The 17,292-nt window shown below is 40.0% G+C and overlaps 1 protein-coding gene across 5 annotated transcripts in view; it reads left to right on the top strand.

The window, feature by feature from the left end:
* The window catches only part of LOC128684223 (uncharacterized), a 152,978-nt gene that overhangs the window by 100,098 nt on the left and 35,588 nt on the right, over window positions 1-17,292 (top strand). For all 5 annotated transcript variants that reach the window (XM_070094120.1, XM_070094113.1, XM_070094108.1 and 2 more), the window contains one exon: window positions 4,622-7,275. In XM_070094120.1, the coding sequence (XP_069950221.1) occupies window positions 4,622-7,275 (2,654 nt within the window). The remainder of the gene's footprint in view (window positions 1-4,621; window positions 7,276-17,292) is intronic.

The following is a 17,292-nucleotide window of genomic DNA, read 5'->3' as shown; positions in this document are numbered from 1 at the left end:
GCTGCTGTAACATCGTCAGTTGCTGCTGTAGCATCGTCTGCTGCTGCTGTAGCATCGTCTGTTGCTGCTGTAGCATCGTCTGTTGCTGCTGTACCACCGTCAGCTGCTGCTGCTGCTGTAGCACCGTTGTTGGTGTGGCTTATTGAGAATACCAAGAAACAATTAACCCCAGAGGATTTGCCACCCAGGATAGCCCAAAAAAGTCAGTGTCATCGAAGACTGTCTAACTTATTTCCATTGGGGTCCTTAATCTTGTCTCCCAGGATGCAACCCACACAAGTCGACTAACACCCAGTTGTATAATAAACCCCAATCAACCATGAACAGGGTACCAAAATGCCTGGAACTAGTACCGTCTGCTGCTGCTGTAGCATCGTCTGCTGCTGCTGTAGCATCGTCTGCTGCTGCTGTAGCATCGTCTGCTGCTGCTGTAGCATTGTCTGCTGCTGCTGTAGCATCGTCTGTTGCTGCTGTAGCATCGTCTGTTGCTGCTGTACCACCGTCAGCTGCTGCTGCTGCTGTAGCATCGTCTGCTGCTGCTGCTGCTGTAGCATCGTCTGCTGCTGCTGTAACATCGTCAGTTGCTGCTGTAGCATCGTCTGCTGCTGCTGTAGCATCGTCTGTTGCTGCTGTAGCATCGTCTGTTGCTGCTGTACCACCGTCAGCTGCTGCTGCTGCTGTAGCACCGTTGTTGGTGTGGCTTATTGAGAATACCAAGAAACAATTAACCCCAGAGGATTTGCCACCCAGGATAGCCCAAAAAAGTCAGTATCATCGAAGACTGTCTAACTTATTTCCATTGGGGTCCTTAATCTTGTCTCCCAGGATGCAACCCACACCAGTCGACTAACACCCAGGTGAACAGGGAAAATGCCTGGAACTAGTGCTCATATTGGTGAATTTAGAGCCAGCAAAGGTTGGTTTGAGAGATTTAAGAATCGTAGTGACATACACAGTGTGATAAGGCCTGTTCTGGAAGAAAATACCAAACAGGACCTACAGTACTCAGGAGGAAAAGGCACTCCCAGGACACTGTCTCATCAGTCATTGCTGCATCTTCAATAAAGGTTAGTGTCATTTATTCTTCATTTAGTAGAGTAGTACATGCACAATATATATTGTGCATGTACTACTCTACTATTGTGCATGTATCCTTCTCTTTGTGTGTAGGAAAATGTATATTTCATGTGGTAAAATTTTTTTTTTCATACTTTTGGGTGTCTTGCACGGATTAATTTGATTTCCATTATTTCTTATGGGGAAAATTCATTCGCATACCGAACATTTCGCATAACAGCCAGCCCTCTTGCACGGATTAAGGTCGCTATGCGGGGGTCCACTGTAATAGTAAAATGTTTGAATGAGAGCACAGGTTAGTTTTCACTCAAGCATCAACAAAACCAGACTGGCTCATGGTGCTTGTGTGGGGACGCGGACAGAGCGGGCTGCCAGGCAGGTTTGGTACCCGGCGGTTCGAAAATAGGGGCGAGTTCGATAATAGGGACAAAGTTGGTTCGAAAAAAGGGTTCTATTTTCAAAGAGTTCGATAAGTGATACGTTGGAAATTTGAGGTTCCACTGTAGTTTACATCTACCTCTAGCCTCTCTATGGAAAGAGGCAAATGTAGTTCCTGTTCATAAAAAAGACGACCAGAGCAGAAATCAGCAACTACAGACCTGTGTCACTCCTGACAATCACTGGCAAGATCCTTGAGACAATAATTTCAAGACAAATGACAGAGTTTTTTTAATTATAACTCACTACTTTGTGATCGTCAATATGGCTTCAGGAAAAGTTACTCTGCTGCTGATCTGTTGTTAAACATCTCCACTAAGTGGCACCAGTCACTGGATGAATCCAAAGCCAGCTGTGTGGTAGCACCGGACATTGCTGGTGCTTTCAGCTGAGTATGGCACCAGGGCTTCTTGGCAAAACTGCAAGCACTGGGAATGGCAGACTCTAAACTATATCTCTTCAGTGATTATCTTAAAGGTAAAGCTCTATGTGTAGTTCTCAGTGGAACAGAGTCAGCAAGACATCCTGTTGGGGCAAGTGTTCCACAGGGAAGTGTGCTTGGGCCATTGATATGGAATGTCTACTTCAATGACCTTCATCTCATCCCAGAATCCCATGCATATTTATTTATTTATTATTAATTTGGACATGATACATAGATGTAGTACAAAGAAATAGTGGTTAAGTGTAACATGCCAAAAGCAGATGACTGTACTCTGACATTTACTTATCAAAGAGAGGAAATGTCAGCTGCTCTAAACTACATCAATCACTAGCTAAGCGTTATGTCAGCCTGGGGAAACTGATGGCAGGTAACATTTGCACCTGAGAAAACACAAATGATGATGGTCTCTAGGCACTATGATGGTAATGCCAGAGCAATAGTAAGTATGAATGGGAGAGTGTTGGTACCTGGGGACGAAGTTGATATCCTTGGGGTGAAATTTGACTCCAAACTGACCATGAAGAACCACGTTGTAAATCTTGCAAACAAGGCAGCCAAGAAGCTTACAGCACTTTGACATATCTCACATCTGCTCAACAGTAGGGTTGCAAGATTCTGTATGAGGCACAAGTACGCTCACACCGTGAGTGTGTTCCCCTTTCTTGGATTGCCTACCAACTGTCTTATCTGTGACTTTTTGACAGAGTAAAGAACAGAGCAAGATGTCTCATCTCTCGCCTGGACCCATCCTGGATAGATCTGTTATTTCAGCAGAGCCTTCATCACTGGAGGGATGTGGGTGGCCTTTCTGTTATGTACAAGGCCAATATTGCCAAGGTGCCACACTTGGCTCCACTCTGAGGAAAGCGAGAAGTGGCAGCGGACAGCAACTTCACTCTGACTGTACCCTTCTCCAGAACATCGCTCATCTGAGATCATTTATTCCCATTATGCTGTATGAACATGTTCCAAACTTGAGTGTAGAACACGCTTGTGCAGCATAAAGATATCAGTGAAATAGTCAGTTGATTAAACTGCTGGCCCACAGATAGCTGCAACTTCATCCTGTTCCCTACTTGTATGCTTCATACCAATAAAGAGGCTTTTAAATGAGCTGATGTAGGTAACAGCTCTTACCTTGTAAATAAAGTTAGGAAACTTTTCCTAACCTTGTTAAACCCTGTGTAAAAATAAAAATGTAAACATCACTGGCACTTTAATGCCGCTGTTGCTGATTAGTTATCATTGTTTCATCAACTTCAGCACACTATAAAATCCCAAGTTTTAGTCAGATTTTGCTCATTTTAGTCCATTAAGTTCAGAAAAAACAAACTCTCTTGACCTGTAACAAAAAAAAATATTTTTTATTTTTATTTTTCAAAATCTTCCTGCACACACTGGAATTTTTTTCCAGGGTCTCTCATAGTTAACACTTTCATTGTCCAGACTTTTGATCTGAAGCTTGTCTACACTGTCCAAGAATTTAAGAAGAAAAAAATTATTTTTTATGATATGGTAGAGAATCTTTTTTTTTTTTAATGTAATCAAACAAGAGTACACAGTTTTATGGAAAATTGATAAAATTACACTTTCACAAATTTTGCAGTGTCAGTGATATTTATGCATTGGGAGATTTTTGCCTAATTGGAGTCCTATTTTAGACCAGTTGCATTGTTCCAATCAACCAAATTCCTAGCTATTTTGCTAGTATATCTTCTATTTTATCAATTGAATACATATCACCCAATTACCCAATAAAGTGATCAAATATTGGTTATTTGGCTAATTTCACATAAATTTCAAAATATTCCAGTTTCAAAATAGGGTCCAGAATAAACATTTCAGGCATTCCTGGCACTAAAATAACATTTACTCTGTTCATTAGTTATGTTCCCTGGCTTTACACATGAATTCCACTTCGAATTTTTATTTATGCAAAGAATTCTTATTCACACAAAAAATAGAAGATTTATTTATTGTTATGCAATATTGTAATAATTGTATAAATAATATCATCGCATTCTTGAACATGTATTGGACCCAGCAGTTGGACGTGTATTGTACGAGTGGCATGATTTGTTTATTCTTGAATACTATCTGTGAAAATCAAACATTTCTGCTGCATTGAGCTCAGTTTCAAGCTACTTTCAGTCCTGAAACCAATCAAAATCATCTCTATTTCTGTAATATATCTTCCATTTTATCAAATGAGACCAATAAAACCATAAGAAGATACACTGAAAAGTTGCTGTTTTAAACTAAAAACAGTCACAGTTTTTTCTTATTATGCATTGCCTGCTGCAGGGTTCTTTTATGTCATGCACACTTACCACATAAATCCATTCTCTCATTTCTAGGCACAAATTTACCTCTCACAGCTTTTCTGAGTGAGCTGAGCACATGCCATAGTACTACAGCACTGACAGTGACCTCAAAGTCTTAGTACTATGGCACAGCCACTGATAGAGTTAAAGGGTTGAAGGGTTAGTTGAACGTCTCATTAAACGTACATGTGGAGCCTTTATCCGGCCAGATTTTTTGCTCACTTTAGCTGATATCCACTATAGACATTTGTTGTTCGTATATGCTGTCAATTACATTGAGAAAAGTATGTTGATGAATGAAGCTCCTTGTAATAAATGTATATTTTTTTATTTACAGGTAATTGGCAGCTCATGCTTGCAGAAGAAAAAGGTGGTGATAATAGGAGATTCTCGCATCAAGTCCCTGGCAGAAGTTGGGATGGATGGTAAACGTTTCAGCATTGACATCAGATGTGTCCCAGACTTGACCCTTGATAAGTTGAAGGAGTCTGTTGAACTTTATGTTGATAAAAAGTATTTCTCTGAAGGAATCTTACTCATTTGTAGTGTTGGAATATATGACATCATTGAAATAAGTGACAATTTATCCTGCCAGATAATGGACGACCACGTACCAATGAAACAAATATATTTTACAAAACGAAATTCACGTTTTGACATCATTCATAAGATGATGGCTGTGAGGAGCAGTTTGCAAGATTTATTGGGTAATAATTCTGAAGTCTATTTTACAACTATTCTTCCAGTAAACATTTCAAAGTTTAATTTATGGCAGTTGAAAGTTCACAAAGATGGTACTGGCCACCACCCGGATGTCCAGTCACCCTCACCTCGTCTGGAAAACCTAGTTTATCATAAGTTAACTGAAGTTAATGACGAAGTCAAAAAATTAAGTGTAAGAGGAGATGGACGAACTATTCCTTGGCATCTTTTAGAAATAAATGAAAGTTCACAGTCTGCCTATAATAAATTTTCACATTTACATATGGTTGATGGTCTAAATCCTTCAAAAAAATTAACACAGTTAAGCATCATCCCTTTTCTTAAAAATAGGATTAATCTATACTCTATGAGGTATCAGGAAGTTGTACTTATTGGTGACTCCAGAATACAAGCATTGGAGAAAGCTTGGCCCACTGACACTGATAACACAATGTTAACTGTACTGACACAGTCCAAGTTGTCTTTCCATACTTTCACTCAAGAAAACCCTATTGTCAAAGAAATTACTGGCAAGAAAAATTCACTAATAGTAATTAGTTTAGGGATGTATGATTTATTAAACTTTGTTGCAGAGGATGGCTGTGATTCTCATGAGATAAAACTAGAATTACCCTCTTTATGTATAGAGACTTTGGACAGCACCAATGAAGCATGGATTGATTTTGTACACTGCTTAAAGAGAGTTGACCAGCTTCTTCATAAAATTACTATTAACTGTGATGTTATAATAACAACCATTTATCCATTTGATTTTCTGAGCTTCAAAAATTATCTGATCAAGATGCATGCTGAGAAAACTGGGCATGTTATACAAAGTCAAAAACAATCTGAGGAACTAGACAAAAAATTATGTCAGATTTCTGACTTCATATTAAGAATAAATAGGATTGCAACTGCATATTCTAAAAGAAAAAATTTGCCTGTGTGGGACTTTAAGAGTTCAGTATTTGGTAAGTGCAGTCAATTAGCCAGTGATGTGCCTCTGTTTGATGGTTTCCATCCAGTGTCATCAATAGCTAGAAAGATAGCTGGAGAGTGTGTCAATTTTGCCAAGCAGTCTTATTATGCCTCCATACATACGAGTACTCTTTGGAATACAAATGATTTAGCTGATTTTGAAAGAATGCCTGGCTCATGCATATATAATATATCCAACCTTTTGGATAGGAATAATTTTCTCCTGTCTCTTTCACCTGAAGCCTCAAGCCTCACTGCTGTGAAAAAATCTTCAGTTTTGGGATGGACTCCACCTCTAGATCTAGAAGATATGAAAACATGTGTTGTTGAAAATGCGAGTATTAATAGCAGCTGTAACTTAGGCCAAGAACCCACATATAATAATGTAAACATGAAAGACTCAGAAAAGACAAAAAAAAGAAAAAATACAAAAGAAAGCAGTCCATGCATACTGCAAGCTATTACAAATAAAAGGAAAAATGGAAGTAAAGACTTTGATGACTGTTGTACTTTTATTCAAGATAATATTTATGAGAATTGCAATCCATCTAGACATTGCTATCTTGAAGGTATATCTCCATCTACATTAAGCTCATCATCAAATATTGAGACAGGAAAGCACTCTCCTCAGAGAGAAAACTTTGAAAATTATGACATTTTCAGGAAAAATCTTGATCTTGAGCCTGTTTCCCCATCATCTTTGCATTTGTCATCTCCGGACTATCAAAATCCAAATGAAAAAAATAGTAATGAAACTGACTCAGATAGTAGATATAAATTGTCAGGAAATTATACAGTAAATTACACAGACAATACCTTTACCATTTCAAAATATGGGACTCCTGATTTGAGCCCATCAAGATATCATAGTTCTCCGAAGTGCAGTAAATGGCTGGATAGACATACTAACAGAGGGATTCCTTCTAAAAGGAGGTACAGTTCAGAGGAGGAACTTACTCCAGAAAGGGAGTTGAGTCCATGGAGATGTGACAGTAAAGTTAGACACCACAGTGGGGATAGATGTTACAGTACAGAAAGAATTTGCCATCCTAACAGAAGTAATTACAGTCCAGAAAGTAGGTGGAGAGAGAGGAGTGTCTCTCCCATTTGGAAGAGGGGTGTGTCTCCTGTTTCAAGGTGCTCTTCAGATAGAAATGAATCATGGAAGCATAGTCCAAGAAGTTGCAGTCCACTTCGGCGCTCTGTCCATACATTTAGTGATGGGGTCAGCAAGGAACGTTTGAGACATGACAGAAGACACATCGCATTGACGCCAGATAAAGGCTCTCCTTCCACTTTACGCAGCAGAAGGTGTGTATTCTATTTTTTTTTCTTTTTGCTAATTTTAGACATCTTGAAAACTATTTTTTTTTTTTTTATTATCACACCGGCCGATTCCCACCAAGGCAGGGTGGCCCGAAAAAGAAAAACTTTCACCATCATTCACTCCATCACTGTCTTGCCAGAAGGGTGCTTTACACTACAGTTTTTAAACTGCAACATTAACACCCCTCCTTCAGAGTGCAGGCACTGTACTTCCCATCTCCAGGACTCAAGTCCGGCCTGCCGGTTTCCCTGAATCCCTTCATAAATGTTACTTTGCTCACACTCCAACAGCACGTCAAGTATTAAAAACCATTTGTCTCCATTCACTCCTATCAAACACGCTCACGCATGCCTGCTGGAAGTCCAAGCCCCTCGCACACAAAACCTCCTTTACCCCCTCCCTCCAACCCTTCCTAGGCCGACCCCTACCCCGCCTTCCTTCCACTACAGACTGATACACTCTTGAAGTCATTCTGTTTCGCTCCATTCTCTCTACATGTCCGAACCACCTCAACAACCCTTCCTCAGCCCTCTGGACAACAGTTTTGGTAATCCCGCACCTCCTCCTAACTTCCAAACTACGAATTCTCTGCATTATATTCACACCACACATTGCCCTCAGACATGACATCTCCACTGCCTCCAGCCTTCTCCTCGCTGCAACATTCATCACCCACGCTTCACACCCATATAAGAGCGTTGGTAAAACTATACTCTCATACATTCCCCTCTTTGCCTCCAAGGACAAAGTTCTTTGTCTCCACAGACTCCTAAGTGCACCACTCACTCTTTTTCTCTCATCAATTCTATGATTCACCTCATCTTTCATAGACCCATCCGCTGACACGTCCACTCCCAAATATCTGAATACGTTCACCTCCTCCATACTCTCTCCCTCCAATCTGATATTCAATCTTTCATCACCTAATCTTTTTGTTATCCTCATAACCTTACTCTTTCCTGTATTCACCTTTAATTTTCTTCTTTTGCACACCCTACCAAATTCATCCACCAATCTCTGCAACTTCTCTTCAGAATCTCCCAAGAGCACAGTGTCATCGGCAAAGAGCAGCTGTGACAACTCCCACTTTGTGTGTGATTCTTTATCTTTTAACTCCACGCCTCTTGCCAAGACCCTCGCATTTACTTCTCTTACAACCCCATCTATAAATATATTAAACAACCACGGTGACATCACACATCCTTGTCTAAGGCCTACTTTTACTGGGAAAAAATTTCCCTCTTTCCTACATACTCTAACTTGAGCCTCACTATCCTCGTAAAAACTCTTCACTGCTTTCAGTAACCTACCTCCTACACCATACACTTGCAACATCTGCCACATTGCCCCCCTATCCACCCTGTCATACGCCTTTTCCAAATCCATAAATGCCACAAAGACCTCTTTAGCCTTATCTAAATACTGTTCACTTATATGTTTCACTGTAAACACCTGGTCCACACACCCCCTACCTTTCCTAAAGCCTCCTTGTTCATCTGCTATCCTATTCTCCGTCTTACTCTTAATTCTTTCAATTATAACTCTACCATACACTTTACCAGGTACACTCAACAGACTTATCCCCCTATAATTTTTGCACTCTCTTTTATCCCCTTTGCCTTTATACAAAGGAACTATGCATGCTCTCTGCCAATCCCTAGGTACCTTACCCTCTTCCATACATTTATTAAATAATTGCACCAACCACTCCAAAACTATATCCCCACCTGCTTTTAACATTTCTATCTTTATCCCATCAATCCCGGCTGCCTTACCCCCTTTCATTTTACCTACTGCCTCACGAACTTCCCCCACACTCACAACTGGCTCTTCCTCACTCCTACAAGATGTTATTCCTCCTTGCCCTATACACGAAATCACAGCTTCCCTATCTTCATCAACATTTAACAATTCCTCAAAATATTCCTTCCATCTTCCCAATACCTCTACCTCTCCATTTAATAACTCTCCTCTCCTATTTTTAACTGACAAATCCATTTGTTCTCTAGGCTTTCTTAACTTGTTAATCTCACTCCAAAACTTTTTCTTATTTTCAACAAAATTTGTTGATAACATCTCACCCACTCTCTCATTTGCTCTCTTTTTACATTGCTTCACCACTCTCTTAACCTCTCTCTTTTTCTCCATATACTCTTCCCTCCTTGCATCACTTCTACTTTGTAAAACTTCTCATATGCTAACTTGAAAACTATATTTATTTTATTATTCCAAGCTCCTATGATTTGATATTGCCTTCACATTATCAAAGCACATGGTAGAGAATATTTCCATAAGCAATATTGAATATCCCATAAAAGGTGAGTACAGTATTCAGTAATTATTTTACAGTGGAACCTCAAGTATCGAACTTAATCCATTCCAGGAGCTAATTCTAAATTCAAAAAGTCTGAAAAGCGAAGCAATATTTCCCATAAGAAATAATGGAAATACAATTAATCCGTTCCAGAAACCCAAAAATATTCACAAAAAAGTACATTTTAGAGAGATTAATTACAGTTTTACATACAACAGATATAGTGTTCAATTATGTATTAATAAATGTAAATAAACATATAACATTTTTACTTACCTTTATTGAAGATTGGTGATGGCATCTGGAAGATAGGGAGGAGGAGAGAGAGGGAGTTGGGATTAGTGTTTGGAAGGAGAATATCCCTCTATGAGGACTTCAGGTAAAGCCCTCTCTGGGGTTACTTCCCTTCTCTGTCTTTTAATGCCACTAGGACTAGCTTGAGAGTCACTGGACCCCTGTCTCACAAAATAACTGTCCACAGTCCTCTGTTTCTGGTGCCTCTTGAAGATTTCATGGTTTTGTCACTGAACTTGTTGCAAAGATGGCTTGTTTCAGCCTGCTCAGGATGGTACTTCTGCGCAAACATTTGGACATCATTCCACCTGGCACAGATCTCCTTAATCTTTGAAGAAGGCACCTCATCCACTCCCTCTTCCTCCTCCTCTGAAGCAAGGTCCTCAGCTGTGGTCTGATACTGTTCCAGATAAAGCTCTTCCAGCTCTTCAGTGGTTAGCTCTTCCCTGGGGTCCTCTGCCAACTCTTCCACATCCTTGTCACTCACCTCCAGCCCCAGGGTGTTCCCCAATGCCTCAATAGAGTCCACAATAGGCAGAGGGTCAGCTGGGTCAGGGTCAGGGTCAGCCTCAGACCCTTCAAAATCCTTCTTTTGGACACAATCTGGCCACAATTGTCTCCAAGCAGAGTTAAAAGTCCTGGAAGTCACTCCCTCCCAAGCCTTACCTATAAGGCTTATGAAGTTGTAGATGTTGAAGTGATTCCTCCAGAACTCTCTTAGGGTCAACTTAGTGTCTGTGGTCACTTCAAAGCACTTTTCAAACACTGCTTTTTTTTGTAGAGTTTTTTGAAGTTAGAATTGACCTGCTGGTCCATGGGCTGGAGGAGAGGAGTGGTGTTAGGAGGCAAAAACTTCACTGTAATAAAACTGAAGTCCCTAGACAAGAGGTCTAATAAGTTTGGAGGATGAGCAGGAGCATTGTCCATTAACAGGAGGCACTTGAGTGGCAAATTATTGTCTAGGAGGTATTTTCTCACACTGGGGCCAAACACTTCATGGACCCACTCTGAAAATTTGCCTTGTGACCCATGCCTTATTATTTGCTTTCCACAAGACATATACTTTGTTCTTTATGACATTGTTTTTCTTAAACATTCTGGGATTTTCTGAATGATGCACAAGTAAAGGCTTCACTTTAAAATCACCACTAGTGTTAGCACAGAATAAAAGAGTTAGCCTGTCTTTCATAGGCTTGTGTCCTTCACATCTATGGCGTTTCTCACTTTCTTTACCACAGGGTACCACTAGCAAGTTTCTTTGGGCCCATGGTAGCTTATTTCACAGTCCCACAAGCACTAAACACAAAGAAATAATCATCAACAAAACCAGACTGGCTCACAGCGCCTGCACGGGGACGTGGACAGAGCGGGCTGCCAGACAGGCCCGGTACCCGGCGGTTTGAAAATAGGGGCAAGTTCGATAATAGGGACAAAGTTGGTTTGAAAAAAGCGTTCGATTTTCGAAGAGTTTGATAAGTGATACGTTCGAAATTTGAGGTTCCACTGTATATTATTTCTATACACCTTATAAACTGCTAAGTGTACTTGTTGATTGCCTTTGAATATATGCTACATTCCTTGTAGAGATTTTACTCTACTGAAGATGTCAGCATTATTGTTCACCTCTAGAACTCGAGTACGATTAAAAAGTTCTTCCCACTCCGACCCTACCTGGAATCTACTTGGAGGGTACTCTGGAGATTAATGCCCCCCCTGCCTGGTCCTCGACCAGGCCTCCCAGTGGATCAAGGCCTAATCAACCAAGTTGTTGCTGCTGGCCGTATGTAGTCCAACGTACAAATCACAGCCCGGCTGATCCAGCACCAACTTTCAATATCTGTCCAGCTCCCTCTTGAAGGCAGCCAGGGGCCTATTGGTGATTCCCCTTATGCATGGTGGGAGGCTGTTGAACAGTCTTGGGCCCCAGACACTTACGTTGTTTTCTCTTAGTGTACCAATGGCACCCCTACTTTTCATTGGGGGTATTTTGCACTGCCTGCCCAGTCTTTTACTTTCGTAGGGACTGATTCCTGTATGCAGATTCAGGACCATTCCTTCTAGGATTTTCCAAGTGTAGATTATGATATCTCTCTCTCGCCTGCATTCCAGCAAGTACAAGTCAAGTGCTTCCAAGCATTCCCAGTAGTTGAGGTGTTTGATGGAACTTATATGTGCAGTAAAGGGTCTCTGTACACACTCTGGATCTGCAATTTTACTTGCTTTGAACAGAGTACAGCAGTACTCCAGCCTAAAGACAACAAATGATTTGAAAAGGATCATCATTGGCTTGGCATCTCTTGTTTTGAATGTTCTCATTATCCATCCTATCATTTTCTTTGCAGTTGTGATCGTGGCACTGTTGTGATCCTTGAAAGTGAGACCCTCAGACATTACCTCTCCCAGGTCCCTCACATTATTTTTCTGCTCTGATGTGTGATGAGAGTTTGTAGTATACTCAGTCCTAATTATTATCTCCTCCAGTTTTCCATAATGCAGCACAATGGAACCTTGACATAAGAGTGTCCCAATGTGCAAGTTTTTTGAGATACGAGCCGTCGCTCAGTCAATTTTTTGCTCTGAGTTATGAGCCAACAACCAAGTTATGAGCCAGCTCCCCTCACTTTCCCCTCAACCAAAAACCTGCACACCTCTCTTGTTTATCTATGATTTCATGCTTTAATTCCATGGAAATCATCCTCTTTTTCTTCTCAGCACTGTCCTTTACACTTACTTTCTTAGGACCCATGCTTAGAAAAATGAAATTTGGCCAAATGACTGTAAAAAATGTAAGCAAAGCATGAGAGAAATACTCCCACACCGAGGTAAACAGTGCACTGAGTTGGTAGCGTTCTGAAGCTCTCATTATTATTATTATTATTATTAGTAGTAGTTGTAGTACATATGTATTATTATTATTATAATAATAATAATAATAATAATAATATAATAATGAGAGAGCTTCAGTTTCCTAAAGTAATAATAATAATTATTACTTAATATTATTAATAGTAATAATAATACATAATACGTAATAATAATTCAGAATGCTGCCACTAGATGACGCAGTAGATGGCAAAACATGCAGTAAGGAGTCCACATGTTTATGTTGCCATGGGAGCAGTTCTCTTGTGCTTGCATTTTTTATAGTCATTTGTCCAAATTTCCTTTTTTCTAACCATGGGTCCTAAGAAAATAAGTGCCAAGGACAGTGCTGAGAAGAAAGAGGAGGATTTCCATGGAATTAATGTAAATTGTATCAGTTAAGTTCAGTGGTCAAACAAAACAAATTATATCAGTTAAGTTCAGTGATAAAGTGTAGCATTAAGAGTGTAGCAAATTTGTTAAGCGATAGAAGAAGGGTTGTGATAGAGAAAAGCCATAGAGTTGATATTAGCGTTATGTTGAAATATTTTTTCCTGCCGCTGGGACGGATTAATGGCACTTCAATTAATTTATACGAAGAAAATTGATTTGATATACGAGCAAATTGAGTTATGAGCTCGGTCACGGAACGGATTAAACTCGTAAGTCAAGGTTCCACTGTAGTTGGAATTTGTCTTCACTGAACATCATAATGTTTTCCATTGCTCATTGGAAAACTAGGTTTATATCTTCTTGGAGGTTAACCATGTCCTCAATAGACTGGCACTAAGGCTGGGGGCAGTCCTTTCTGTGGAGGTTGGAGAGGTTATTATAGTCTTTGTTGATGTTTTAGAGTGCGTTGGTGGTATCTTCCTTCACCAGGGTGAACATAACCTGATAACGCTAAATTGTAACTGATCCGTGCACATGCTGTATACTAGTTCTCATTTCCATTCACCTGGAAGATGAGCCTGCTCTTAGAGCTGAGGTCTTTTTTGTAGGAGGATAGCCATAAAATGTATGGTGTTGCCCTTGTAAAAGCCATTTGGCTTGCCATGTATTGATGTTTTGGGTTCTCCAGCAGAGAGGAAGTGCTTACATACTGTTTTTGATCCTTTGTATTTATCCTGGAATATGCCAGATGACCTGGCCTTTGAGTTACCTTATTCTGGGAGATCCCAGCAACTATCCCTAAAGAATCAGTCACCCCTGTTTGGTTTAGCCTGTGTTACTACCTCATCGCTTCTCTCATAGTTTCATAAGAAACTTCTCTTGATGGACTCTACTACCGTAGGATTTGCAATTTTTTGCACTTTAGCCGTGGACAGCTGGTGCAAGTGTTCATTGATATTGAACTTTATGATGTACTCATATCATGAGTTGATTATGAGATTATTATGCGTAGAGTGTTTGACTAACTTCACATTGTGCATGCAAAAGATGCCTCTCAAGCTGATGCTTCCTCTAATCTCTGGCTGACACATTAGTCACTATGCCCAACTAAATTCACACAAAACTTATTGAGGAATGTGCAGGAGGCATCCACGGCCCTTCCAGTTTGCAGAGTGAGACATTCCTCTAACCTCCTTGTGATCCCTACTTATAACCAAGCAGCATGACCAAACTAACATTTTTTGTCGTTACCTTCTGTGACGTGGTAAGCGTCAGATCTTGTCTGGAATTCTCGCAGTATGGATTTTATTCTGAAAAAGAATATCTCACTGATAGATCTTGTCAGATATACTCTTCCAGTAAGTCAAAGACAAAGTGCTGATAGACCAGCTGGTAGGTGCAGAAGTGAATCTACAAGCTAAATCTTCCAGCACCTAGCCAGTGTTGGAGGATGACCTAGCTACAACAGAGTGACCTGAAGCAGTCCCTGGACTTAACACAATTGTTTAGGGGCCAGGGATCGTGTTTGGTAGGTCACATATTAAATAATTGAAAAATGGGCTAACTGTACTGAAAAATAAGATAAGCTATAGATAAGATAATTTATTTATGCATGATACAATGTTTGTACAGAGGTGATTGACATTTAGGTGTGCATGCAGAAAGCCCCTTAACCCTTTCAGGGTTGGTGCCGTACTAGTACGGCTTGCACGCCAGGGTTGGTGCCGTACTAGTACTCATAAATTCTAGCTCCTTCAAATCTAGCGAAAGCTGGTAGGCCTACATATGAAACAATGGGTCTATGTGGTCAGTGTGTGCAGTATAAAAAAAATCCTGCAGCACACAGTGCATAATGAGAAAAAAAAACTCCGACCGTGTTTTTGGTTTAAAACAGCGACTTTGCAGTGTATTTTCATATGCTATTTATGGTTGTATTCTGGATTTCCTGGTCTCATTTTATAGAATGGAAGACATATTACAGAAATTGATATGATTTTTATTGGTTTCACAATGAAAAGTAACTTGAAATTGAGCTCAAGGTAGCAGAAATGTTTGATTTTTGCCAAAGCTCAAAAGTAAATAAATCAAGCCATGCGTCCATTACACGTCAACTGGTGAGTCTGATATTCTTTTACAAGTGCACTGATATTATTTGTACCATTTCTATACCATTTCTACACTAATGCAGTAGTCTGCATAACAGTAAATCTTCTATTTTTGGTGAGAATAAAAATTCAAAGTGGAAAACAAAAGAAATGTAACAGAGGCCTGGGGACGTGACTAATGAACAGAGGAAATGTTATTTTAGTGCCAGGAATGTCTGTCTTGTTTATTCTGGACCCTATTTGGAAATTGGCATCTTTTGAAATTTGTGTGAAATTGGCAAAATTGCCAAATTCAGATCACTTTATTGGATAGTTGAAATCGGTAAATGGATGGTTTTATGTACTCATTCGATAGAAAAAATGGAGTTCTAGCGAAATAGTCATGATTTTTGTTGACTGGTACATTGGAATTGGCTGAAAATAGGGCTCAAAGTGGGCAAAATTGCCGATGCGTAAACATCGTCGAGACTGCTAACTTTGCGAGAGCATAATTCCGTAAATTTTCCATCAAATTTCATACTTTTTGTGTCATTATGATCGGGAAAAGATTGCCTATCATTTCATAAGATTTTTTTTTTTTCCGATCCTGAGAACAAGTTTAGGAGAGGGCGTGCCAACCAAGATAGGGTTAATATGCAGAGCATTTCAGGCAAATTTAAGACTAACTTAAGATCAATAAGGCAATGACAAGTGTGGTTTTATGTACAGTCTCTTAGGTGGTTATAAATATAAATTTAAGGGTTACAGGGAATACAGTAGAATTGAATATCCTTTTATCAAGTTTAACCCTTTGAGTGTCGGTCATTGCAGCCAGGGTCGGTCACATACTAGTACGCATAAATTCTAGCGCCTTCAAATTGAGCGGGAGAAAGCTGGTAGGCCTACATGTGAGAGAAAGGGTTTGCGTGGTCAGTGTGCGCAGATGGGAAAAATTCGGGCACCCAGTGGAGCATTGTGGGAACGCCATTTTAGTTCACCTTGTCCACCATGCCTCGCGGTAAGGAGCTCCTCACTCCTCGGCGAATTGGGACTCTTTTGTTCCCAAGTGACAGTTCAAATACGGATGGAAGTGTCAGTGAAGATAATTTCCAGGGTTTTGGGGAGTTTGTGACCAAGAATAATGAACATAATAGTGGTAATGGTGATGAAAATCCAGACGACCCCCAACCTTCCACATCTGGTGCTGGGCCGTCTTGTTCAGTTGCACCAGATGAAAGAGGAAACTCGTATTTTCCAGTGCTGAGGACACAGATGTGAACAGTGGTGATGATAGTAGAATGTTTCTAGTTATTCTTTGATGAACTCCTGATGGAAATTATTGTCAAGGAAAGCAACAGATACTATGAGTACACCATGGCAAACACAATTCTTTCACCAAGATCATGGCTACACCAGTGGAAGGAGACAGCTGTGGCTGAGGTGTATCTTTTGTTTGCCACAATAATGCTTATGCCACATGTGTATAAGCGAAGTGTCAAATCATACTGGTCAACAGACCACCTCATTGCAACCCCAGCTTTCAGTGATATAATACCAGTGAATCGATTTGTGCTACTGTTACGTATGCTACACTTCTCAGACAAAACCAGGCCTGACAGAAAAAGACAGGTTATATAAGATTAGAAATGTGTTTATGTATCTGAAACAGAAATTCAGTATGTATATTTATCCCTTCAGGAAGCTTGTTATTGATGTGTCTTTGATTTTGTTCAAAGGCAGACTGTCATTCAAGCAGTACATACCAAGCAAGAGGAAACACTTTGGTATAAAGCTATTTGTACTGTATGATTGCTACAGTGGTCTTGTATTGGATATTATTGTGTACACTGGAAGTAATACATTGCAAGATACCAGGAAGTTATTGGGTATCTCTGGTGATGTGGTTAGAACAGTGATGGAACCATATCTTGGTAAGGGGCATATATTATAGTATACTGATAACTGGTACACAGGCCCCTCACTCAGTGATTTTTTGCGAGTGAATATGACAGATGTGTGTGGCACAGTGCGTGGAAAGCGTAAACATATGCCCA

This window comes from Cherax quadricarinatus, chromosome 4, assembly GCF_038502225.1.
Source record: "Cherax quadricarinatus isolate ZL_2023a chromosome 4, ASM3850222v1, whole genome shotgun sequence".
In the NCBI taxonomy this organism is placed as follows: domain Eukaryota; kingdom Metazoa; phylum Arthropoda; class Malacostraca; order Decapoda; family Parastacidae; genus Cherax; species Cherax quadricarinatus.
The sequence above is the reverse complement of the archived record's forward strand: the minus strand, read 5'-3'. Positions and strand labels throughout refer to the sequence as shown.